Source organism: Convolutriloba macropyga, chromosome 8, assembly GCF_964194025.1.
Source record: "Convolutriloba macropyga chromosome 8, txConMacr16.3, whole genome shotgun sequence".
NCBI classification, from domain to species: Eukaryota; Metazoa; Xenacoelomorpha; order Acoela; family Convolutidae; genus Convolutriloba; species Convolutriloba macropyga.
The window spans coordinates 654856-682257 of record NC_134475.1 but is presented as its reverse complement, the minus strand read 5'-3'; the positions used below and the strand labels follow the sequence as shown (position 1 = coordinate 682257).

Below are 27402 nucleotides of genomic sequence, written 5' to 3'. Positions count from 1 at the left end.
ATTAGACTTATTTTTCCGTTTTTCTTGGCTATATGTCTTGAGTTTAATTGAAATTTTTTTACCAAATTTACCACCCGTTATCGTCTTGCAAATTGCCGTCATTTTGATGGAAAGTTGCTACAATTCTTTTGTTTTTATATTACCGGTCATTGTTGCTACCATTTTGTTAAAATTTTTTAATAAATATATTATGTTAAAAATTTTATAGGATTCTCAATTTTTGTTCTTATACTGGATATCTGCTAAATTCCATTTGTTTCTGTTTTAATATCTCTTTGCTAAAATTTTGGTTGACTTTATATTTATTGCACTGAATAGTTCTCAATGCAGTTCAAATATATGTACTATTAATACTAGTTAAGTTGTCTAGCAAATACATTTTTTTAGTTATGCTAACTAGCAAAAAAATTTTGTATATGTATATATGTATATATACTTATATTTATATATATATGTATATATATACATATATATATATATATATATATATGTGTGTGTGTGTGTATATAAATATATATATAAATATGTATATATATTAATATATATATGTATATATAAATATATATATATATATATATATATATATACATATATATATATATATATATATATATATATATATAAATAAATAATGCAATATGTTTTTTTACATTACAAAAATTGTCTGTGCGTGTCGTAATTGTTTTGCGTAAATACTTCACAATGTTACAGATAAAATATAGGTGATCAATTAATTAATGAAAAGTAGGATAGGTGGTACAGATGGGTATATGTACCAAATTCTTATGGTGACTTCGATCCAGATGATAAATAGTTGTTCACTTGTATTAGATTTACCTCCTGTCTAGAGAGGGGGGCCATTTTTTTCACACAACCCACTTTTCAAATGTATCACATTTCTTTATTTTGAATCTTATTGTCCAATTCTGTTCTCTTCTAACGTCTCCTGTTTTAGCCCTAAAACTAAACTAGATGAAAAACTCTATGTTTCCAAATAGATAACTATCAGGTGTTTTGGTAGCGAAACTGCTTCGGAAGTAAGAAAACAGTAATTTCACTATAGCTATGAAATAGTGGATTCGTTGAACTATTCCGATTAAATTGATTGTTGGCTACATTTGCAATAAGAATACTCTTTTCCGGTAAACCGATCATCACTTGGCGCCGTTAGCAAACAGAGAATGTGCCATTCTTGCAACTTAACCGTTCTGTGAAAATCATACATTAGAGACGGCAGCTTTAGCGTGTAATCTGGAAGTTAGCGATTCTTGTCAAAGCGGTAACTTCTATCGATCATTCGTAGAGAAGCCCCTCCCCGGATAAGATAATCCTACCTCCGGAAACTGTTTTTGAATTCAATGTGACAAATAACAGTGCTTAGAGCGAAAAAGATCTTTAAATAAGAAACGAGTTGCTCAATAATAATTGGCTGAACAAATTTTACAAAGTCGAGTCGGATTAGATTTGTTCGGAGTGGTGAGAACTGTAGAACACTCTATTCTTATTTGTTTATTTAATCTTTCATCGTTATTACAGATCATCGAGCCTTCTTATCTATCATGAAGGAGCATCTTTCAAACAAATTTTAACTTTTACTTTAACATGGAACGCATCCCAGTTGATAAAACCTGTCTTGTTGAATGAATTTTGCGCCATCCATATCAGCAAGCAAAAGTCACGAACGAATATGACAGGAATTGCGGGTTGCCACAATTAGCTGCAATCATGACTCAATTGTAGCAGTATATACGAATCATTCACCATTAAAATGCCATTCACAACACATTGAGGTGATAAATAAAAAACACTTTTTTGACGCCAGTAATGCTTGCAAAGTAAACAACTCCACTTTGCTTTCCGCCCTTATTTGTCGTACAAATCAGTTGCTCCTGATTCAAAACTCATCAACTGCAAAACCGTCCCTCAACTGCAAAACAGCAACACAAATCCAGGGTACTTGTAAAGAGAACTTGAGTAACTCAAAAAACTCGAAGTTCCCTCTTCTGAGAACAGAAATTTTTGAAAACAACCTAACCCGATTGTTTAAAAAAATTTCTTGCAGTCTTTACAACCAAATACGCAGCACTGAATAAAGTAACAGACTGTACGCCACCAGATGATGAGCACGGGTTGAAAGATGCAAACCAGTAAGTCCACTCCTATCGGCGCGATCTACACGTCCGGTCAGGATGTTTGTGCTTTGACGAACGGGTGTCGATTCCCGAGTGCATTCGCGAGGCCGTTATAAAATCTACATATTTGTCGTGAAAGATATCCATGGGATATTAAACTTTCTGGCCTTACATCCGCAGAAAATTTTGAAAAAAAAACGCAAAATGCAAACCTTTCACTGACCCAGGCAAAAATTTCAAATCTGTTATACCAGCATCACATTGGAAACATCTCATTCCATATTTGGAACTGAATAAAAAAAAATCAAAAAGACTTCGTTGGTCAAATTACAAAAGAGAAAGATCAAGATATTAAATAATCACAGAATTCATAGAAACGTGCTTCTAGATCAAGCAAGATGATTAATTGGAAGTTAAATCATTTTGCAATAACAACAATATTAATCTAATTACGGCCTCAGCAAATGATCATAGAGCTATAGGTTTAGTTGAAAGACTAATACAGAACAATTAAAAGAAGTTTAGGATGCATGAGATTTGTTAGGGTGCAAGTATTGCAACACATTTTCAATAAAGTCACCTATTAAATCAGTAGTATGCAAATTACGCATCCATGAAAAAACAACAACTGTATCGCCTTTCCAAGCTCATTTCGGTAGACCACCAAAGAGGCCATTTAGTAAAATAAGTAAAGATCTAATTTTAGCACTTTAATATAAGAAATAACTTTGAATGACTATTTAGACAACAATACAGTTCCCGTAGCTAATTATTTTGTTGACAATGGACAGGTCACGGCAGAATGAAATGAGATTTTGGAGGTGGAGGCTATGATTAGGGAGCTATTAGACGGTGGACGACGAAACAATGGGTAGAAAAACAATTCCGTTTCCTAATTCTAGGACCCAAAACTACTGCACCAAATACTCCACCCAAAACTACTGAAACCTATCCCAAGCAGGAATTAGTCACTAAAATTGAAATTGGCAGGGAAGGTGACAAAGAGGTCCGAACAAGATCTCCGGGGTTTGTACGAATTTTTTGCTCCAGAAACTATGGTGTCGGGTACATCCCTATGACTTCAACAATTACAAAACCAGTTGTACCCGAGGATAAATTCGCAAAAAACATAGCAAAATTTGGCACAAAAAACGAACGTAATACATATTACAGGTTATATGCACAAAGAAGGCCTCTTCCCAAGAAAAGCTAACCGAAGAAAAAGTTAGTCAGCACATAATAGAACTTTAGACAGATTCAGAGGAGAGACGAAAGTAAGACATCCACAAGCTGAGAACACATCCAAAGTCATTTCCACGAATTCAGACATCTCACAACCGATGCCTGCCAGAAAACCCTCACAGCCACTGTCAATTGACAATAGCCGTGATACCAGAGCCATTACAGACAAACCCCCTGACGTCTCCAACTCCACCAAAATCTACTGGGAAGAAACGAAGACGAGCGGCCAAATTCTACGATTAAGATCGTCAACGTTATGTGTGCAACGTGAAGAGCCTTCTGAAAACCTACCCAAACAGCAAAGAACCGTGGAAATTCCCGTCACTGCGATAACAATTCATGAAAAAATTTCGAGGCCCTATGTTGAAGAGACAAATTTTAATTTACCAATAGTAGGCCCCGAGATCCAAAATTTCGTCCATTGCAAGCCCATCAAACAACGTAAAAAACGAAGATTGTGAACAAGAAGTTAGCAGGTCGGTTTGATGAAGAGAATCAATATTAATCTATTCTTACGTGTTCAAAATGACCGCTTTTTACATTCTTTAATATTCATTTGATTCTTTTAAGTTTTCGAATAGACTTAATTTTCGGTTTTTGTAGGCTATATGTCTTGATTTTAGTTGAAATGTGTTACCAAATGTAACTCTCTACGACTCCTTGCAAATTGCTGTCATTTTGATTGAAATGCGCTACACTTCTTTTGTTTTTATATTATCGTTCATTGTCGCTACAATTTTGTCGATCAATTTTATTCATTATTATATGTTAATAATAATAGAGAATTCTCAATTATTGTTCTTTTACTGGATATGTGCTACAATTCAATTAATTTCTGTTGTAATTACTTGTTGCTAAAATTGCCCTGTAATTTATGTTTATTGCACTAAATAGTTCTCAGTGCTGTTTAAATAATTTTACAATTACTAGTAGTTATGATAGCAAGCAAAATTTTTTTAGTTATGCTAACTAGCAAATGCTGTTATCCTATATTCAATAATTTTTTATTTAAAATTAGCAATAATGTCTGTGCGTGTCATAATTGGTTTGCGTAAATACTTCACAATGTTAAATATAATATATATTGTGAGATCAATTATTTACTGAAAAGCAGGATATGTGGTATAGATGGGAATCTGTTTTTAATTGTTATGGTGACTGTTACGCACTGATTTTTAATAGTGATCCTCGTGGTGTTATTGAGGTTTATATTTGAAGTAATTAACTTGAATAATTAGCATTTTACAAGGACTTATTTTGGTGTTTCACAGTGCGATTTTTAGCAGATATATTTTGAATAAAATTAGCTAGTAATAGCCTTTTATTGAGCGGTTCGGATGCGTGATATATCCACTAGTTTGCCTTGCATTTTAGTGTTAATTTAGTCGCTATTTCTTCTGTAACTAAGTTTACCAAACTTGGAGTTTTTTCAAGAGAATTTCCAGTTCAATCTTTATTTATTTTTAGCAAGAATTGTTTAATATTTTTAACAAGAAGTTTCTCAAGTTTATCAAGTTTTATGAGATGATAGGCAACTGATTGTCAGGCTGGTTCTCCGCTTTTCTGGTGATTGTGGGTTCCGCAAGATTGTGCCTTGAGTTGTATTGGTCCTTCGCAAATATTTACTGATTTTCAAGTTGGGCAATTTCCGGCTTTTGTACGTCTCTTGGTGTTTGTTCAGTACATATACAATTCCGTATTAGCACCTACTTTATCAGAATAATTACTTCACCAAGTACATAATCTCTCATGAATTTATTTACTGATTATGTGAATTTATCATCAAGAAACTCAAAAAAGTAAATATTGAGGCTTTTAGGCACTTGAAGTGTTTGCTAGTAAAACTGTCAATCTGCGGTTGTTTCTCGTAAACATAAACAAATTAGAGGTTACAGGCCTAGATGGAAATACTGGCTATATATGGCCTTGAAACTAACTGAATATTAATTAATATAAAGCACTTAATTATGGATATTTTGAGGAATATCATCACGTAACTATGAGGGACGAAATAGGGGCGTGACACTACCCGACTTTATGAAAATTTTCCATGAAAATTTTAGGGAAAGAACTGGGGTTTTACAATTTTTCTATAAAACATATAATCTGCACGAATATGAGGTTATAAACATATTTTTGTTAGAGCCACCCAATTTATGTTTTCTTAGAAAATTGTTTAGGAACGATAGCATTTAAGTTAAAGACAATTAAAGAAGTTAAGAGAAATAAAGTTTAAGTTAAGACAAATGCGATAAAGGTTAAAGTGAGGAAAGTTAAGACAAGATTAAGAGCTTTGAAGGAACATTAAGAATGTGAAAGTGCGCTAATGTTGAATAAAGAGTGAGAACATAAGATAAAGTTAGGATTAAGAGGAGACATTGAATTTGCCTTGAAAAGAATCGTGGTTATTTCTTTGAATAATGGCACTAAACTTGATGTTGGGAAAACACATATGGTCGAACTGAATGGATGATTTAAAGCACTGGTTTATGGTGTGGATTGGAGAACTAGTTTGAACTTATAAAGCACTGATTTATAGAACTTAATGAATGAAGGGATATTTTAACTGTTAAAAGAAAAATGCTTGTCGAACTATATAAGACTTTCAAGAGCTTAAAGCATACTCTCCTCTCGGGATTGAGCTTGATGGTCCAGTTCGTCGTCTGTGTTAAATCGGTCTATGGTGTTGAGTGATATGGTAGAAGTTGCAGGCATGGAATTTCGTCGTTGTCGTTTGAGGGTTCCAAGTTCTCCTGGAGAGATGACTGTTGGCGGTTGCTTGAGTTGTTTGGCAAGAGTTGTGACTACATCTGCTTTTAGATGTTTGGGCACGGAAACTACTGGGTTTAGCGGTACATTGGTTCCGTTGAGCTTCATGAAATTTGGTACCATTCTTCGTACAAAGGCTACTTTATGGTATAAGAACATGAAGAAAATATGTAATGCTAGATTTCCGATAAAAACAATAATAGTTAATGAAAAGGAAAGTTTGATCGGTACGTAAGATTCAAGTTCATCAATTAGTGCTGGCTTGAATGTCTTCATTTCAGTGGTAATTGGCTTTGCTATGGCATCTAGTGACTCTGTTGATAATTTTCTGTTCGAGTAAATAAATTCCGTTTTAACTTTCTTCAATAAATCGAGATTTGCTTCGGTGGGAGAGTCATATTTCGGAAGTTCATGTATGTTAGGCACTGAATCAATTAAATGGGCAAGTGGATCTGTTAATTTAACATTAATTCTGGTTGCTGGAAGGTACTGACAGCTTTGTAAATCAGCTCGAATCTTAATGTTGTCACTGAACATTGTATGTCCACATTTTAATGTGATTAAACAGATGTTATAACCTTTGTGAGGAACATTGATGTGTCGGCCATTTTCGTCCATACCAATCTCACTAAGGGTATAATCACTTGAAGCTGATGTTAGGAGCCAAATTCCGTATCCGAGGTTCTGTGCTCGTTCTGGGTTGGGTAACACAACCTTCTCTGTATCACATACTTTCAATGCTGAGATTGTGTGGTGAAACTTGAGGGTTGCTAGGCACGAGGAGAATCCTAGGTGGGTTTCCATTGTCTCATGACAGATTCTGTATCGTGGCGATCCAAGGCAGTTGTCATACTGAGCTTTCGTCAATACTGTGGTTTCCATCTGTCCTTCTGAGATTGCTAAGTACTCTCCCTCTATTACATATCGTAAGGCGTCTACGGAGTCCTTCTGAGGCATAGGGATTACTATTGCACGATAAACTTCGAACAATGTCTGGCTAGAGGCTAGGGGAATGGCTAGTGTCAGTAAAAGTCCGTCTTCAACTGTCGAAATCTCTTGTACTAATTTCGCATCGTAGTACGAAAGTATGTCAGTCATGGGTATTGCCAAAGCTAGACGATCTGGGGCGTTCTTTTGGCTATCATGGACTGAATCAAGGATCTTTATCAAAGATTTACGAGGCACTAAGGAGATTGGAAGACGTTTGTCAAGCAAAGTAGGAATTGCGTTTATAACATTAATTCGAAAAGAATATAAGGCTGCTCTGTAACTTTTAATATCTACATAAAGAGTGAGAAGTAATGAAGCTGCTGTATCAAAGTTAAAATTCAATTGTTGCTGTGATAATTGGATTTCCATGCAGGTTGCTAGTGCGTTCAGATTGTGATCTATAATTGCAAACTGTTCCTCTACTAGTTTCCAGTTTCTGTTCTGGTTTTCTTGCATTTCGTTTTGAACTTTGTAAACCTTTGCAAGTTCGTCAGCAACTAGGAAGAATTTCTCATCGGTTTGTGCGCCGATTTCCATTACATAGTCATTGAGGCTGTTGAAACTGTTGGCTAATCTGTCGATGTTCTCAGCATTTTGGGACGTTCGCTGACAAGATCCGAAAATTCCTGTAATTCCACCGCATCCTCCGCTACTCATTGCGATTCCTGGACCAAAGAGTCCAATTCCAGCAACTGCGGCTGCTATTGCAAGCGGGGCGGCTCGTTTTTGTCGAGTGTGAGGGTCTTCTTCGACTCTAGTAAGGAGTTTTTCAGTCTCGTTGCACAATTTTAGGACTTCAATTTCGGCTTCTATGGTTTCATTGAGTATTTTCGTGTAAAGCCAATCAACATTGAAGGCAGCTGTTTGGTTCCGGTAAGTAGTGCTATGGGTAAGGTTGCAAAATTCCGATTGCGTGATCCATTTTTTTGAGAGTTCATTAAGTAGAGTCTCTACTTGTTGTCTGATAGTGAAATTATAGCGAGGAAACGGTACTAAAAATTCCAAATTTATGAACTTTTCGGAAATCAGAATCTTTCCTTCTTTATGGAAGATGATGCCTTTATCCAGAGCTGCTTCTGTATTAATCGGGGTTTCAAAAGTGGGGCCGAAAAGTAAGAGATTCAACACAATTGTGAGTAACATTTCCATATTTCAATAATATCGACTATGTTTCAGGACAATCTTCTACTGATGTGGCTCTTCTGAGTGTTTCAACTGGCTCTATTTGGTCTTCCGGTGTTTAGTTGCTCATTTAGTTACTTTCACTCGGGCTTCTAGATCAAGTTTTCTCAATATGGCACTTGTTTATTTGATGTTTGTTTATTTCAGGTGTACTTTACTTTTAGGTGATGTGTGCTGACGTGTGTATTTATTGATATTACTACTGAATATGGTGTTTAAACATGTTGAAGTGTGGTTATTTGGTTGAATGATGGGTGTGTGATGATGGGGGTAGTGGTTGGGGGGGTCGAATTATGCAGTCTTTACATGTTTTTTCGAGTTTTTCAGATTATTTTGCCCACAATATTGCACCATGTGCTTTAATATCACTGTTTCTGCCATAATTATTGGGTGCTGTGTGAATGGGACCAGGTTTGTTGGAAGGAACGCTATTCACTGGTCAAGATTGAAACATCCAAAGTGCAATATGACAGCAGTAGATGATATAGTTATTGATAATGGGAGTGGTGGTGGGACTGAGTGGTGGATTATTATTATATTAGTATTCTTTTCATTATTATCATTAGTATCTGGATTGTTGGGAGTGTGGGCAAATCGAAGGAGGAGGAGGAGGGAAGTGGGAAGATCAGGGGAGGCTGTCGAGGAAGATTCAGTGTGACTTATTATTTATTTTTATTTTATTTAACTATATTAATAGTTGTAATATTGTGTAATAGTAATATTAATATGACTGTGTAAGGACTATTGGGACTGACTGTAATATTGTAGTTTTACATGTTACATTGACTGGTGCTACTAATATACTTCGTACATGGTGCTAGTAATATGGTAGTAATTAATATATCAAGACTTGTTTTGTGGGGGGGGGGGTTGAGGATATAAGTAGGGGACAAAAGGAAGAATTAGAGAGGCGTAGTAAACAAGTGAATGCTAGTGAAGGGTGTAATTGTGTGTTCAAAGCGTTGTTGTGTGTTTTGCGGCATGTGTTATTAACTATTAGTGGTCATTATAGCATGGTATTTAAACGTCCTTGGCATTTATTGCATAAATTGTTCTGTTTGTGTGTTATCATTCCTGTGATTGTTCATTTTTGACTTAACACTTTAGTTTTCTGCTTGCTTAATAACTAGTTTGACTCAATTTTTAAACTTTCAGATAGTTATTGTGAATCATGGATGTTGCTCAGTATGAGGATTTTCTGACTTTCTTGCGAAGCAAGTCGTTGTCTCAGTCTGAATGGATGTATCCATCATTTGTTCGGTCATCAGAGGAGCGACGAGCTTATCGGGACAAAGCAGAACATATGGTACTGGGGACAAAGAACGTGGGAACATCAGAATTGGCCGTACATCGGGAGGAGTTGATGTACAAAGTGGAAGTGAAGATGGGCAACGAGATGCAAGTTCAGGAGAAGGAAATTCCAACTCAGCAGATGGTGTCTCAGGAGTTGGCTTCGCTTCATGTTGGGTTTAGTGCTTCTGCAAAGCACATTACTCGTGTGAGGTCACAAGTCGATCGCCTGAAAGCTGCTGGGTTCTTCTTTCCACGGTCAATGGGAGGATTGCAGGCCGCTGTTGAAAGGTAATTGCATATGTTTATAATATTTATTTATATTTTTATTTGGTTTTATTTAGTTTGTTACATGTATTATTAATTGTGGAGTGGTGTATGCTTATTGTTTAGAGCTAGTCGTGAGTGTGTGCCATGTTTCGTGAAGAAGATGCACGGCAAAGAGGTGCATTGCACTTTTTCCGTGCAAATCTGCGTGCGAACGTGTGTGCCGAATTGGGGTAGGAGTTTTACAATGACATTTATGCTGAGTATGTGGACATAGTGTCAGTTAAAACTCCAAAGTTGCTTGGTGCGGCTGGTGTGAGGGCCGAAGTTGGTGGTCTGTGTGCTCTCAGTGCTCTGTACTACACATTAAATGGTCGGAAGTCAGGTATTTGTTGTGTTTTGTCGCAATTTTCACTAAGTTTATTACTTTAATTCACATTTGTTTGGTTTGTTGCAGACAAGAAGGTTCCCAAGCATAATGTTCGCGCTCTACGCTTGGCTATTGTGGCCAAGATCGCCTGGATTCTCTGAGTTTGTAAAAGACCAGTTAGGGTACTTTGTGTCGGAGTATGAGATTGCTGAGAGTGGAGATAATGGGTCGTTGGCCGAGTTCTGGGTAAAGTTTTATTGTAATTACTGTTAATTCTGATATGTGCATGTGTAGGTAGGCACTCTTTGAGGTTTTGTTGTTTAGTTTGTCGGTATGGCTTCTTTCCTGGGATGCAACGTCAATATTTATTGGCAGTATACTGAGGAAATGGGGGGCGGCTGGGTGTGTTACAGGCATTCTATCAATGCTAAAGCCACCGCTCCTGCTATACTGATCCAGTGCATCGGGAAATTCATCGACAATGAGTATTGGTACCATTGTGAGCCAATTGTGGACTTTCCAAAGTGAGTATTTAACTGTTTTTGTGAATATTTATCGTGTTTTTCATATAATTTTGAGGCTTTTTGTTTATTATAATGACATTTAAACAGGTTGGACGATGCTGAGCGGTACGTGACTCGTTCTACTAGGACAAGGGGTCAGTCCGGTCAGTGTACTAGTGGTGGTGGTACCGTAGCTGAGGATAGTGCCGATGAGAAATGACTAGTGTCGGTACAATTGCATTCATCATATAGCTTAACTTCATTTATAGGTGAGTTTTTACTTTTTATTTGTCAATTGTAGCTTTGATAATTGGTTTTGACTATTGGAACTAGGAGCTGTGGTGTGTATGAGCATGTGGTAACATTTTAATTGCGGTGTGTGACTTTATAATGACATATTTGTGAAAGTGAAATTTTGGTGACATAACGACTTTTTTTGATTTTTGGGCATTAACTTTAATTTACTTGTTAATTATTGATCATAGACTGGTTATAATGGTTCTAGATACTTGTCCTGGTTGTTAGAAGCACTTGTATGTAATTTGGTCTGATTTGGAAGAGTATTTGGTACTAATTTTCACATGTAATTTTTTCGTAATTTTGGTGATTTTTCCGCATCAGGGCTGGTGTGGTAAATATGTGGATTTTTCAATTTTTATTGAACTTTGGGCAAATTTTTTGGCTTGGCCCACTCAGTAGACATCGGTGGGGAATAACTATGCAATAAATTCAGGTTTTTGGAGACTTTTTGGTCAACTTTTTTACTGATGTCTGAAAAAACGAAAAATGCGAAAAATTGAGGGCTCCAGCGTCACTCAATTTTTAAATTGCTCCAATAGGGCTCAAAATTGGCAGGTCGCTTCTCTGGCTTAAAAAACCCCGCAGCGCAAAAATTTGGCTCAATTTAAGCATTTTTTGCAAAGTTATTACTGTTTTTGGTGATCTGAACCTGGCTATTTTTGAATCATGAAATTTCGAGTTGCATAAGTCGTCACTGTTCATACATTATCGGTTTTGAATGGCTAAAATGGTGCTGTCTGTGCCTGGTACTAATGTAGATTACTGAATTATAGGGTTTGAAGCTATTTATCGGGTCAGAACATTGATTTTTACGTCCAAAATGCTAGATTTTAGGCATGATTTTTCCACTAATTGAGCTTCTTCGAGACATGTGTCAGTCTGGTGATTCTCTAGTGGCCAAAGTCAGGTGCTAACTGTTAGTGCTGATATCTTTGGCTATCAGGGGTAGCATTTTAGTAGATTTGGAGTCGATTAACTTAGGTTTTATACCAGTTTTTCTGTGAAATGTACTGAATTTTTACTTGTGAAGCGTCATGTTTGGTGCATAAGTTGACATAGATTGAAGATAATTGATTTTTGACAGTAATTGTGGGTCATACTAGTGAGTACTATGTTGGTGGCAGCTATTGGTGTAGTTTAATGCATTATTTGACTATAATATATTGAGTTTTTCACTTTAGAATTTCGGACCAAATTTTGTGAAATATCTGCAATTTTCGTTTTTTTCACTTTTTTCAACATTTATGAATTTCTGTGCGATTGTATGGATTTATTGGGCTTGGGCAACTACTAGGGAGACTGAATATTGGATATGGGCTCATAATTCGGCTATTTGATACTATTTTTATGTTCTAAATCTGGCTCTATTTTGACGAATTTGAGAAGAGTTTGGTAGGCTTCAGTTTTTTGCTATTATTTCAACATTTTACTTAAAAATTTTCAATATTTTTGATATGGGCGTGTAGAGCTTAAGAATGCGGATTTTAAGCTAATAATATCAGGTTTTCGATCAGTATTTTGGATTTTATGAACATGTTCGTGAATTTTCAAAAAGTCTCCAAAATTGAGGGGCCCAGCGTCACTCGATTTTTAAAATGCTTCGATTGCGCTCAAAATTGGTGAATCGCTTTATCGGCTCAAAAAACCCTGCAGCGCAAAAATTGGGGCAGTTTCAACTATTTTTTCACGAGTTATAACGTTTTTGCTGCAGTGAACCTGGGTTTTTTGAAAAGGCTCAGATAGGGGATAGGTTATTGGCTATGAGGCTATGAAAAACTTGTTCAGAATGATTGATATTGCTATGGTTGGACTGCTCATGAGTGGGGCTAACTGAATTAACAATAAAATTGGGCATATTCGGGTATTAAGATGCATGTTTGATCACTTTTTTCAGAAATTTCACTTAAATTTTTGTGATTTTCGTTATTTTGGCAGACTTTTCTCAGCTTGTATTGGCACTGGGGGGCTGGGAGTGCATATTCTGAGAGATATAGACGTGGGAGTGCTGATGGTATGGTTAATTTTTGTCAGATGTTAATATTTTTGACTCTAGTGGGAAATAACTGGATTTTTCCTGACAAAATTGTGGCGTTTTCAGAGCTTATTTGTGTTTAAGTCTTCACGGTTGATACTGGGACGAGCTGGGACTGGTTTTTATGGTACTACAAAGCTAGTGGGGGGTCGCACTAGGGTTGTAGGGGGTATAGGTGGCTTTTATCGGGTCAGGTGGAGAATAAAATGACAAACATTAGATTTTGTGACATCAATCTCTTTTGACACCTTCCCTTCAAATGTATTATGTGAACTCTCATTAATGAAACTAGGTAACATTTAGTCCAAAAAGAAAAAAGCAAGATTAAGTAAAACTTGTTTTTATCGAAAAAAAATTATTTCCAAAGACATAAAAGCCATTAATTACAAAGTGAAAAAATTGAATAGGTTCATTTTTTCTTTTAGAGGAAGCCCCTGAGAACTGAAATTAAACAGAACATGTCTTACGTCTACAAAAAGAACGTCAAATATGACAAAAATCAAAAATTAATTTACTTTTTGTGAAAAACCAGTATCGAAGTCAGTAAATTCCTAACGAATTCTTTAACATTAGATTTTGTGACACCAATCCATTTTGACACCTTCTCTTGACAAAAATTGTCATCCTAAACATTTAATTAAAGAGGCCAGGTAACAAACAGACAATAAAAGGAACAAAATTGCGAAGTTGAAACGTTTTTTTTTCATTTTGGAAAACAATTGTTCTCAAAGTCATGAAAGCCATTATTTATCTTCTAATATCAGAACGTCGGCTCATCTACTCTTCCAGGAAAGGCAAATCGAACCGGGTCATTGTACAGGAAATTAAATACGACTAAAAAGACAAAGTAAAAACGACACTTAAAGACAAAATTAAAAATACCAAATAAATTCTTCGAGAATGTATTGTCGAAGCAGTAAAGAATCACAATCTATATCTTTAAGAATTTAAATATTATCAATTGTGCATTATTTTGAACGCGAAAAATATGATATATGAACTGACAATAACGTGATAATTTGACAAAATTAGAAAACATGAAAAACGGGCAAATATGTAAAAATTCAAAACAAATTGTGAAATCTAGTATTATCAAAGCCAGAACACCATAACTTAAGGCAAAAAACCGCAATAAAGACTAATTTTGAATTTGGCTGAGAGAAGGAGCACTCTTTGATTGCTGACACTAAGCCACAAGTGGACCAAAGTAAGAGAAAAATGGAGACAAAGTTCATTAAGCTATTTTATTTATTTAAAAATCAAATATTTTAAAAGTCGAAACGACCATAAGCTTCAAGCAATCAACTAGACAAATTGATTTAAAACTAATTAGGAAGCTAATAGGACCTATCACTAGTGAGCTTTGATTCGAAATGTTCTTTTATTTAATTATTATAAAAAATATAAATCGCCTTTTTTTTTATAAAAAACCGACTGATGACAATCCGATATATTTTTGGATTGTAACGGTCCAAGATTGGTACAGAACTAGTCCTGCTAGTGTTGATTGTCCATTAAGAATATATAATTTTTGGAATGTCATTGATATAGATATTTTGTTAAAAAATCAAAAGTAAATGCTGCGTTTTTGATAATCAAAGAATAAAGTTAGCAAAAAACGGCAAATTTTTATTTACAGAGCACTCTCAACGGAAGTTGAAGCGGAATTAGCCCCATTTTCACAAAACTTGTGTTAGTGGTGTTTGGGTGAGCGCTTCCTGCAAATTTAATCATAGTGGACTAAAGAAACTTATTTCGTGCTATTTTTGATGAAAAAGTCTGAATTTTGTGAAACTTATAGCCGGAATTTGTGACAACAAAAATTCAATGAAAATAGCCGACAAGGTATTTTGTCTTTAAACGTAAAATCAACAACATTTTTATGAAATTTTATTAAATTTTATCAAAAAATTGGCGAAATTTTAGTAAAAATTCCGAAAAAGTTGAATGAAATCAACGGAATTCACTCTATTTTCTCGAAAGTTTAAACCTCGATATTTCCCTTCAAAAACGAAAATCAAAAAAATCTTTTTGATTCCATATTCTACGCTGGACAAGCTTTCTAATGATACCAGTCTCAACTCTCTACGATGAATATATCGGTCGGCCAAAATTGACTGAAAAAAAACCCAGTTGAGTATATAGTTCCTCCCCCCCCCCTCAAGAGGGGTCGGAACAATAAGCGGTTTTACGTTTACTCATAGAACGATTTACATTAACACTATTTCAGAAATATCAATTTGCTATCTTTTCTCTATCGCTACCAGTTTGGAACGTTTCGCTCTATATTGGGTTCGGAGATTTCATTTATATGTAGGTAGCTGATAGGTATCTGCTACTGTTGCGTAAATTCATAATGAAATATACGACCAAAATTTTATAACAATTGGCGTAGAAGACTTTACTTCAATTTTTGGTTCATGAAAAATTTTTCTCCAACTTATCTTGAAACTTGAAGTACTGTTAGAGTAAATTTTCAAATTATTGATAAATTGCGCGTAAATTTGTTTTTGCTCTCATTTGAGTTAAAAAAGAGTAATTGTTAGGCTATAATTCGTTTCGAAAATTTATACCATATTAAATTCACTTCAGATGACCTTTTTTTCACTAAACCTCAAGTGTTATTATAATTTTGGTAATAATAAACGATCTTATAAGCCCTAACTGCTCTGACCTGATCAACTAGACAAAAACTTTAACTTTAATGTGACTTACATTAACTTTTAAACTTAAAATTTTTTTGACCGTTAGCAATTTTTTCAATTGGCATATTTTCAATTTTGCCTTTTTGCAATAAATAGATTCTACAATGGTTAATCAGAAATGACTATTGAATGACTTAAACATATCTCTCTCATTTGATGCTGATTTCTTCCCTTGTCACTGGCAAGGCAAATGTCTCGCCTAATTGTTCGACTGCTTAAAGAGTAGATGTCGTAGAGATAAAAAATAAGGTTTTTAATGAGCATCTGAGCCTATAGAAAAAAAAACAAATTTTTCAGGATATCAGCACCGCAAAATTTCATTAAAAACAGCATTATATAATATCACTTATCTGCTATGGTTTTAGCCGAACGAATTAAGTGACGTTCAGAAAAAATTATACCTTATTGACTATTAGGTTAATTTGACTTGTAATGTGAATTGAAGCGTAACTTTTTTCCCTCATCATGAATTCACCTCAACGATTATTACAAGTTTTGCTGATTATAGACCCAATTATCAAACCTAACATATATGACCTGATCATTTCAACAGAAACCTTAGTTTTACTCTAATTTACCCTAACTTTCACCTCACAAACATTCACTCGTGAACAATGGTTTGACATCAGCACTGCTGCATATTGTTTAACCTCAAATGAATTTTTCAGAAGGCGCCAGAGCCGATGTTTTTTACTGTGTTTTGTTACTGACAAAACATGTGTCTCACTCAATGATTCTGAAGTGTATGGAGTAGTTGTAGCAGCAATGAAAACAGTTTCCTTAAAAAACTTCTGAAGCCATCGATAAACAAGTATTTTGCTCTATCGTCATTTAAAAATTGCTGCAAAAACAGCATCATATATTATTTCAAGGTCTGATGGAGGCATAAATTTATCTGCCTTGGTTTGGAAGAAGACACCAGTGGACGTTCAGCAATGTAGAAAGAAAGTAAAAAAATGCTTTAGAGAAAAATTGTTTCACTTTAACACAGCTGAGGAAAATTTATATTGTATTATGTTACGGTAATTTTAATGTGAATTTAATTTTAAATGGAGCGTAACATGATTTTTTTAAGCTCATTGATTGCAAATATACCGTGAACCTCGCTGCGTTATACGGTCGCTGCTTTTCGGTAACTACCTAGACCGAACTTTAATCTCAGTACTAACTCCAATTCTTTATCAGTACTAGGAAAATCTAAATACAAGTCTCATTTCGTTATTCAGTACTGAGCAAGTCTTTATACTTGTTTTACAAGTCTTGAACGGCTTGGGCAAGAGTTGGCTAACATTCGTTTCAATAACAAGATGGATTCTCAAGTCAAAATCATTTGAAAACGCATTTTGGGTGAAAACATCCGAGTTTTGTAATGTGCCAGGTTTTCAAGGTTAATTTATACCAACTTCCCCACAGTGCTTTCAAATAACCCCAAAGCTACTCCAAGCCGGATGAGAAGTGTCCCTATGATGAGTTATAGGTCATTTTAAAAAGTGCTAAGCTAAAGTCAGCCACGTTTTCTCGTTTTGACGAGAATTTGACTAGATTTGAATCAATTTATTGAAGATTTCCTATCATGATATTATGTCTGGCATTTCCAACTAAGAAAAAGTAATGAAGAAACCGCGGTTAAGTTTTCGGTGTTGTCCAGGGACCGATTCTAGGAAATGTGGCGAATATTGTTGATCCAGTGAATCGTACTCGGAATGATTCCCGAAATCAGGTGATGGAGTGAAGCCACAAAAGCCATCTGTAGGCTATAACAGTTCCGCTTGATGCAACAGGTCAACTGATGCAAGAGATCTTTTTTATTACAATGCAAGACTTGGATCTGGAGTTGGATGTAGATCAGTAATGAAATGAGACTTGTAAAGAATTACTTAGTTTTGATATTGACTTCGCGTTAGGTCCGGGTGCTAAAACAAAATCCAATTTTTTAAAGATAAATTTGACTTAGCTTTGTGTGATATGCTCATTATCACTGAGACAATGTAAAACATAAGGCAAATTGAGATTGGCAAATTTGGTATTGGTGTCTGGATAAAAAAAAGTACGCAACCTGTGTTTGACGACGCGAGCTGAGGACGCAATCAAGTTCCACGAGTTTCTGTAAATTTTTTGAATCGTTTCGAGTTGCGTTTTCTCTTTTGTTTTGGTGAATTAGAGTAAACATGTCTTTGGCAGGCCCAACTTAATGACTTGATGATGGAAGAATTTCTAAGAGTATTTTGAAACTGGATATTTTTTGATCCGGTAAAAACGTGTATTAAAACTACGAAGAAACGGGATATTTCTTCAAACAGGATATTTTGAAAAAAGATATTTTGAAACGGGATGTTTTTTTTGATCCGGTAAAACGTGTAATAAAATAAAACTACTCGCAGATCGTCATCAGAATTGTAACGCGAAAATTTGATTTAATAAAAGCCACTGTTTAATCAGCAGAGACATGAAGATGGTAACGCTGTAAGTATCGAGTTTTCGTCCTCGGCTATTGTTATTTTGTCATGCGCCATGCAAAATAGTTATTGGCTCGGGTCATATGGTATAATAAAAATATAACATTAAACAATGGTGAATCCCGTCTGGGCTTTCGCACAGAGCCAAGTCTGATTGGTTCAACGACTGTAGCATTAAATAACATCAAAATTATATTTTGTAAATGCTTTCACTACTGCTGGTCTCTATGTATAACCGTATTCAGAGCTGTTTAGCCGTTCATGTACCAAAGTTAACGTAGACGTAAATATAAACTCTCAGTCTACGATTTCTCAGAAATGGCTCCATGCATTTTTCTGCAAAGTAAGCTGAAGTAAAAGCTAGCAGGATGTTGTGTAATGTAATCTCTCAGAATGAATTCATTGTCAAGCTTTACAATCAAGACTGCGCATAGTATTTGCAATTCATAATAAATTCAAATGCATCAAAGAAACAAACATGCGTCATTTTTATAAGATCCAGCTGTCTTGAGCCCGCAAGCTATCGATGGCGTGCCCACTAGCCCACCAGGTATAAATTATTATAAATTCGTCTCGAAAGTTTTTGCCTTACTTGACATATCTTTTTCAGAATTCGGCCTTCTTGCCTATCAGCTTGCTTGACCGCCAACCTTTTCTGCCACAAAACTGGTCTTCAAACAGTTGGTTATTTCGTAACCACAGGGTCAGTTGGTCAGGAAATAAATAAAATAAATTGATGAATAAAATTGCATCAACATGTTCAACTATAAATACTACTAGCAATGGTACCATTTCTCAGAATTAGCTCTTGCATGTAAGCAAGCATTTTGCTGTCACTCAAGGCTTTGACTTCAATTGACGGTTGGTTATCTCGTAACCAGGGTCAAGTGACGAGGAAATGAAAGACAACAGGACAAGTCAAGTCCTGAAGTACAATTCAAAGAATTTTCATTGACTCAACAAAAAATACACTAGAACAGTCTATGAGTGAATTGGAAAAACCATTTCTAAAAAAAAAAAAAAAATTAAAAAAAAAAAACAAAAAAACAATGTCAAAATGCCGCATGGGCAAAAACCACTGGCGAGAAATAGAAATTTGGTTCAAACCAATAACTAAACCTAGAAGGAACTATGAATGGATTGGGATATCCATTTTGAAAAAAAAATCCGATCCAAAAATCGAAAAAACAGTAAGAATCGAAGTGAAATTGCGGCCTGCGAACAAAAAACCACTGGCGAGAAAGCGAACTTCTGTTCAAACACCGTTTTCTCCCTCTACTTTAAAACTAGAAAAAAAATTACAAGCCACAAAGCCACTCGCTTTTTCGCTCCACTTCCTGTTTCGGCGTGACCAAAATCACTACTCCAATTTGACTTCAAAAATCATAAAAATGTGTGAACAGATCTTAAAAAAACGTAGCCGGGAGAAATCTGGAAACGACTCGAAGTAGAATCCACTTAAACACCATTCAACTACTGATCAGACAAAATGTGCTTCCACTAATTTATGATTATCTTGAAGCAAAACTATAAAACAAAAAAAGTAAAAACAAGAAAATCAAATCTGTTAAATTATACTAAAAATCGATCAAATTTTGTCGTTCATTGAGATCCCGATATAATTATCTGTGCCAAAACTACTTCACCAAAACAACTAGTACCTACTAAAAACACTTATGAGATTTTTTTTATAAATATACTTGAAGCCAAATCATGAAAAAATAAGCTCTTACAAACAACTTACAAAAGCACATATAAGCAAACAAAAATTCTTTTCCGCCAATAGGGTATCCAGATGCCCGCAACACAATTTGCAAGTCATAATAAGCGGAGAAACTTGTCTGAGAAACAGAAAAAAAAAACACAAAAAGGCAAATCTAAAAAATTAGTTTCAAATTTCGCCATTTTTTGTCATATTTCTCAAAAAAAAAGTTTTTCATATCTAAAAAACTGTACCAACACTTGTTATCTAAAAATTATTTAAGTAAAATTGGTCTTCTCAATACCCATTTGAGGCAGTAAGACAAAATAATCTTCAAAAAATCGCATAAATTAGCCCAAAAATCAGCAAAATACATGAAAAACCTCCGAAATAGCATTAACTTCGTATGAATTTCCAGAAACTTTCATACCACTACCTAAACCAGCCTAATAATAAAACAAAAGCTTAACCAAAACTTTTAACCCATAAAATTGAAAAAAAAAATCTTGAAAATGTCGCATTGGAACAAACAACTTAACTCACTTAGAGTTTTTTCAGACCTCAATTCCTCGCTCCTTAGAAAACAACGATACGAACAAAAAAAACCACTCCCTTTCTGCTTCACTCTTCAATTTATTTGGCAAAAAGTACTCCAAATTCTTTCACGTGTTTCATTTCCTGCTTCAAAGTTTACTCCAATAAAAATGATTTTAGAAAAGATCTTCTCCAGTACTCTTCTTCGTGCCGCAAAAAAGACAGCGCCCCAATACAATTTAAAAACTTTCAGCTGTAGTAACTTGAAGAAAAATATTTAACCAATACTTAAGATATTTTTTATGCTAAATTCTTCCAGTGCAGTTGCTTATCAAGTCTCAAACTAAGGCACTGGATACTCCTATGTGTTACCTTGTCCAATCACAAACGAGTAATTGGGTCATATCATGGGTTTGGCTTTTTGTTTTTGGTGAAAGCGTTCAAACACAATTTGTTCATTTTGATGGAATGCTGGATCAGGATATAGTGATATCAGTTTTTGAAGTTTTTCGTTACAAGAAACTGGTTTCATAATAAAAAGAGTTATTGCTTTGCTCAAAGATTTATTCGGATACAATTCTTTTTCTTTTTTCTTCCGTCAGTTACTACCACTCACTTTCCGCTAGTGACAGGAGATCTCATAAGTGAGTTATTAAATTTTTTCACCCCTACTGGTTTCTATCACAAATTTTTGCAGCCATAAATTTCCGGTTTCAGTTAGGGACATTTTTTGCCAAAGGGAAAGAGAAAACAGAATCTTTTTAAACTCTCTTGCAAAAAGAGGTAATACATTTGGAAATTCTTTTATGTCCTAAAATTGAAGATATTAAATCGCCAATTGATAATATTACTTTCGCTCTGCACTCTTTCTACCGGCCAGAAAAGCAAAAGAGGAGACCTTGTGTTAAAAATAAAGCACAGTTGTGTTTCTTTTGGATCTCCCTGCCATCCAATGAGCCGTCGAAAAAAGAAGGCAGCTCCGTCAGTTCTTCAGGTGAATTGATCTCTAAAATTGGCAGTATGAAGTTACATAACGATTGATAATTAACTAACAATGACTTTATTAAAAGAAGAGAGAATGGAATCACTGGGACATAATATTTTGCAAAAACAACAGATTCTCTGCAACACTAAGGAAATTCAGACGCTGAACAAATATCTTTCATCACCTGCATATTTTCAAATTTACCATGTCGTTACAACAGAAAATGAGAAAACTGAAGCTAACCCCCATAACTACGCCCAAGCGGCCAGCACCAGTTCAAGTTCCTCTCGACGACGAAAATATCCCTGATGAAATTAATATGTTGGTCAGTGAAGGCAACGTAGAGTCTAATGTCTACTATGGAAGTTATTACGGCATGCAGGCAAACTATAAAGTGACTTACTAAAAAGACGACAAAGACTCTAGATATACTACTTATGAATTCTTTTGGATTGAAACAGAGACTAACAAAAAAGCAATTTAAACTAAAAAACTGAGTGTTAATTCATTTTTCGCAATAAACATACTTTCAAATGAGAGTAAAACCCTAAAGGAATTTTAATTTGCCAGATTTAATTTTTTTACGATCACTGGAATTTTCTGGCTGTTTTCTTTTTTGTTCTGCTTAAACTTTTCATGGTGAACAGGTTGCAGTAATATCCTTTTCTGTAATCCTTAAATATAACTGGAATGTAGACAATATGCTTATAATTGTGATTAAACAAATTACAAGTTGGCATTCTGTAATTACCAGTTTCATGAAAATGATCTCTAACCTCATTCAAACACACAGAATCACAAACTTGATGTGTTATTATCATCATACTGCTCGTCTTACATTGCAAATATCTTCCTCTTTGTGTTTCCTCTTACAATATCTCATTCATAAAACATCTCTAACAAATTTTTAACTCCAATCCAGGCCGATAACTGACTTACAACCACCGTTAGAACAATACCCAACAGCAATATGCATTTATTATGCTAACTTATAAGTATTGATAGCCATCTTTATCAATCACAGCTTTGATATAAAGGTCTGTATCTACATGTTTAACGTTCTTCACTTTCTGCATCTTGCTTTCAATCTTGAACACCATCTGTTTTTTTCTTTAGGCATATAATCCATAAATTCAGTGGCACAAGTATACACTTTACACACTTTATAGCAAATTAAGGTCAAATACCACAAAAGCAAAACAAAACAATAGTAGTGGATAAAACAAGGCTTCCAACCACCAGCAAAATTTGACCCTTTCTCCAAGCGCTAATCACGCATGTCGAATCTGGCCAAATTTTACTGATTTCTGGAAGCCTTGTTTTATCCACTACTATATATTAGCTCTAAATTTGATAAAAATTAAAATAAAAATCAAAAAATAAAACAAAAAATCAAAGCAAAATTTATATTTCACTCTTTAAGAGTGATTCACTCTTATTCGGAGTGATCCCCAGTAGAAAAGATCGCTCTTTTTCGCTCTTAAAGAGTGAATCCCTCTTTTTTGATATTTTTTTTATTTTTTTATACTTTTTATTTCAAATTATCTATACTTTTCAATAAATTTATATTTTCTTTTATTTTTTCTATATTTTTTCCATTATTAAAAAGAAATGATACAAAATTATAGTATTTACATGAACAATTTTCTTCTGTTTGGTTATTAACTAAAGGACTTACAGCTCTAGGACTTTTTCAACTAGGATTAATTGTTTTATCCGCGAAGCGGTTACACCGATCAGTTATATCAGGGAACCTGCTTTGCAGATTTCTACTAAATCCTCTAGTCAATTCTATATCTGGATGTTGTTTCTTTACATGAGCCCGTATCCCATCATATCTCACAACAGAAGTACAATATGGAAAATTAACTTTAGCTGAAGTACAACTTCTACATGTATACTTACCCTCATCAAAATTATTTAGTGGTTTTATATAATTACACTTATTACAACATCTAGTTAACACTTCTGAGCTGGGGTTAAGGTTAGGGTTAGGGTTAGGGATAAGGTTAGGGTTAGGGTTGGGGTTAGGATCTGAGTTAGAGTTATAGTCATAGATAGAACCAGAAACAGAGTTAGAATTAGGGTTAGAACTAGAACTAGGGTTAGAACTAGAATTAGAATTAGAATTAGAACTAGGGTTAGAACTAGAATTAGAGCTAGAACTAGAACTAGATTCATTTTTTAAAGAACAACCCCACGGAGAAAAATTATTAGCACAAATACCACTTAATATTATACTACCACACATACATTTATCAGTTTTATCTTTATGAAATGATTCATAATGATATTTTAAAACAGCAATGTTTCCACATTTATAGTTACACTCTAAGCATTGTAAAAGCATTTATAATAGGGTAAACTATAAAATTTACCTAATCCTTCACAGGGTAATATTTAGCCATGATTTCAATTAAATCTTTAGTATTATCTTTAGATGTGATACACTCTGTTAAATATTTATTTCCTAAAATATTGAGTGTATTAGTTTTACATCTCTTATCTAAGATCAAATCAAGGTCTAATTTTTTTTATCTTTAACAAAATTTATAATCTCTTCTCTAAATTCTTCATTATTTATATATAGTTTGTTTAAAAACTTTCCTCCATTTCTATTCAAAATTCCCGTCTCTTCATTGACGAAGTCACAGTTACATTGATCAGTATAGCTGCTTCGTGTTTCACCTTCCAACTCTTCTCCATATCCAACATTAACTAATGTATTTACTTCACTCAACATTGTGCTTGCTCCCATTGCTACAGTTCCAGCATTTCTTGATATTGAATCAGGATAAATATAACTAAAAATAATTAAACCTGTGCCTATAATTCCACCAATATTTGATAAAATTTTCATACCCCTTCCCATAATCATTTCTTTAGTTAGAACATCATTCTGAATTTTAATATTATTTAAAGTAAGAAGTTTATTAAAATAAAACTGATAATTAACATGATTAATAACATTTCTATCTGTTGCATTAATCTTTAGTGGTTTCATATATGCTATAAGTTTATTTATGTCTTCTCTTCCTAAAGCATCTTTTAAACTAAGAGCTTTTAAATCAAGGAAACCAACTCTTGAATCATATATCATTGTTCTATTACTACTAATAATAATAAAAGTATTTTCCTTTTTATTATATTTAATTATACCATAACGAGATTCATCTGACATTCCATCTGTATAATTATAATAGTTACTATTTAATTCACTAATTATTTTACTAAAGTCATGTTCACATTTATATATCTCATTAAAGTTTTTAAATAGGTCAGGTCCATTATAAGTTGTTAAATAAATAGTATCACAACTCATTCTTGCTGTATTAATTATTTGAGCTGGTTTATGACACATTACAATCATTTGAATTTTATAATGTCTACCTTCAGTAAAATAATAACCTATATCCTTATTTAACCTATCACCCATATCATCAAGTACTATTACACAATTTTGAAATTTATGCATATTATTTTTTGTGATCATATTTATATCACATTTATTAAACCCAGTATAAAACTTATTAGACTCAGGATCCATCCTGTCTCTGTCATCTTTACAAACTATAACTATATTTTTAGCTTGGTCTTGGTTTTGGTTTTGGTTTTGGTTTTGGTTTTGGTCTTGGTTTTGGACTGCTGAGTATAACTTTAAGTATTGTCCATTAAAATATGTTTTACCCGTTCCAGTTCCACCATAAACAATAGTATGTAATGGTGACTTTTCATATTCAAATCTAACTAGATTCCTATTCATAAATCCACCAAAGCTTTCTTCTAGTTTTGTATATTTACTTGGTCTTGAATCATATATTATATAACAAATTCAAATTATAATAATAAAAATAAAAACTGCGCTACCTGTTTCCATTTTTATATAATAAAAATAGATTTGATTTAGATTTAGACTTAGACTTATAATTGGACTTAGATGTAATAAAGTTATAATATTAAAATGCTCATCCTAACTTTTGAGGAATTCAATAATAAATTTAATATTGTTAATAATGCTATGAGTGATATCAGAATAAAAGATATAGGTAAAGACATAAGTCTAACACCAATTGAGATTGTAATGAGAGATGATAAACCAGAAATGGTAAGTGAACCTAACTCTAACATTATTGTAAATCTACATCCAACTGAAGGTACACATTGGGTTTTAATTATAAGAAAAGAAGATGGTCCTATGTATTACTTTGATAGTTTTGGTGTAGAAACTCCACCTTTATCTTTAGAAGAATATGTTGATCTAGGCTATAATGAGAGAATACAACAATATGATGAATCTTATTGTGGGGCTTATTGTTTATATATGATCTATCTTATTGATAGAGGATTTAGAATTAAAAGTGCTTTGAATATTCTAGTCAATCAATGTAAATATCCAGGAATATAAAATGAGTGTTTTTGTTTAGGTTGTAGTAAAGATAATGATGAGGTTAGTGTTAGTGATAAAGATAATGTTAATGTTAATGATAAAGACAATGTTAACGATAAAGATAATGTTAATGTTAATGATAATGATAATTTTAATGATAAAGATAATGTTAATGTTAATGATAATGATAATGTCATTGATAATGATAATGATAATGATAATGCTAATGATAGTGGTAATGACATTGATATTGCTAATGATAATGATAATGATAATGATATTGATAATGATTATGATAATGATAATTTTATATATTTATTGGATGAAAAACATGGTGAAACATGGGTGAAGCCTCATCAAAAGTTTAAACCTAATAACAATAGTCCTACTAACAGTATCTCTATAAACAAAAATAATGATCTACATTCATGGTTAAATGATGATGATGATGATATAATTACTGAAGCCGCATTCCCAGATAACTTTAGATGTATAATATCTGGTCCTAGTGAATGTGGTAAGACATTCTTATTAAAAAAACTAATTCTAGCTAGTATATACTTTGATAAGCTATACATCATTGGACCTACTGGTGATCAGTACCATGGTATAGAAAGAATAAACCCAAAAGCAGATGTTGAATTTATTAAAGATATAAAAGATTTACTATCTCCCGATAAACTACCCAAAGACTTAAAGAAACTAATGATATTCGATGATGTTAGAGCCAAAGAACCAGTTATTAATGAAAACTTTTGTAGAGGTAGACATAATAATTGCAATATGATATATCTTAATCAAAACCTGTTCTCTGGATAGGCAGAGATGGGCAGAGTGTTAGAGAGAACTGTAATCTATTTTTTTTATTTGAACAGAGAGGTAAAGTCCTCATATCTATATATCATGATTTCTTTAATAATGTTGAACTTAGTTATAGTGATTTTGCTAATATATGTAATAAGGTATGGAAAGAGCCTTATAATTATATTGTCATTGATATAACTAAAAATAAAAATATTAATAGTAAACTAAGAATTAATTGGGATAGGAAAATTTTGTAGTTTAGTTTAAGATATGATTAAGATTAAGATTAAGATAAAGATAAAGATAAAGACTAAACTAGATGTAAAGTAAACTTAATAAATCACCATTAAAGTCTATAGGTCTTCCATGCTCATCTTTAATATGAAATTCTAAATATTCCATTCTATCTTTAGTTTCATTTTGATACAAGATATTAGTTGGTATAATATTTATCAAGTAACCTGGTGGTTCAGTTAGATTAAAAGTATATAGTATGTCTGTATCTTTACCATTATCTTTAGCTCCAGATATCACATTACAATGAATGTTAATAGTACTAAAACCCATAATGTCAATAATTTTCTGAGATTTATATCTTTCTTTTTTATAAATTACTTTTCTAAATCCTAGTAATGAGGCTAGTGAGTTTTCTATATCAAAGCTGAGTGCTCCGTGTTTTATTTCCATTAAACATTTCATCGTATTCTTATCAGGTTCTATTATAACATTACCATCAGTTTCTTTTTTTATTA

General features: G+C 33.6%; 1 protein-coding gene across 2 annotated transcripts in view; it reads right to left on the bottom strand.

The window, feature by feature from the left end:
* The window catches only part of LOC142344367 (uncharacterized), an 83364-nt gene extending 64849 nt beyond the window's left edge, over positions 1 to 18515 (bottom strand). Inside the window, exon 1 of one of the 2 annotated variants that reach the window (XM_075395959.1) lies at positions 17839 to 18515. In XM_075395959.1, coding sequence (XP_075252074.1) covers positions 17839 to 17952 — 114 coding nt within the window. In that variant the 5' untranslated portion in view covers positions 17953 to 18515. The remainder of the gene's footprint in view (positions 1 to 17838) is intronic. The other variant, XM_075395960.1, reaches the window with a different exon arrangement.
* Positions 18516 to 27402: the final 8887 nt, after the last annotated feature.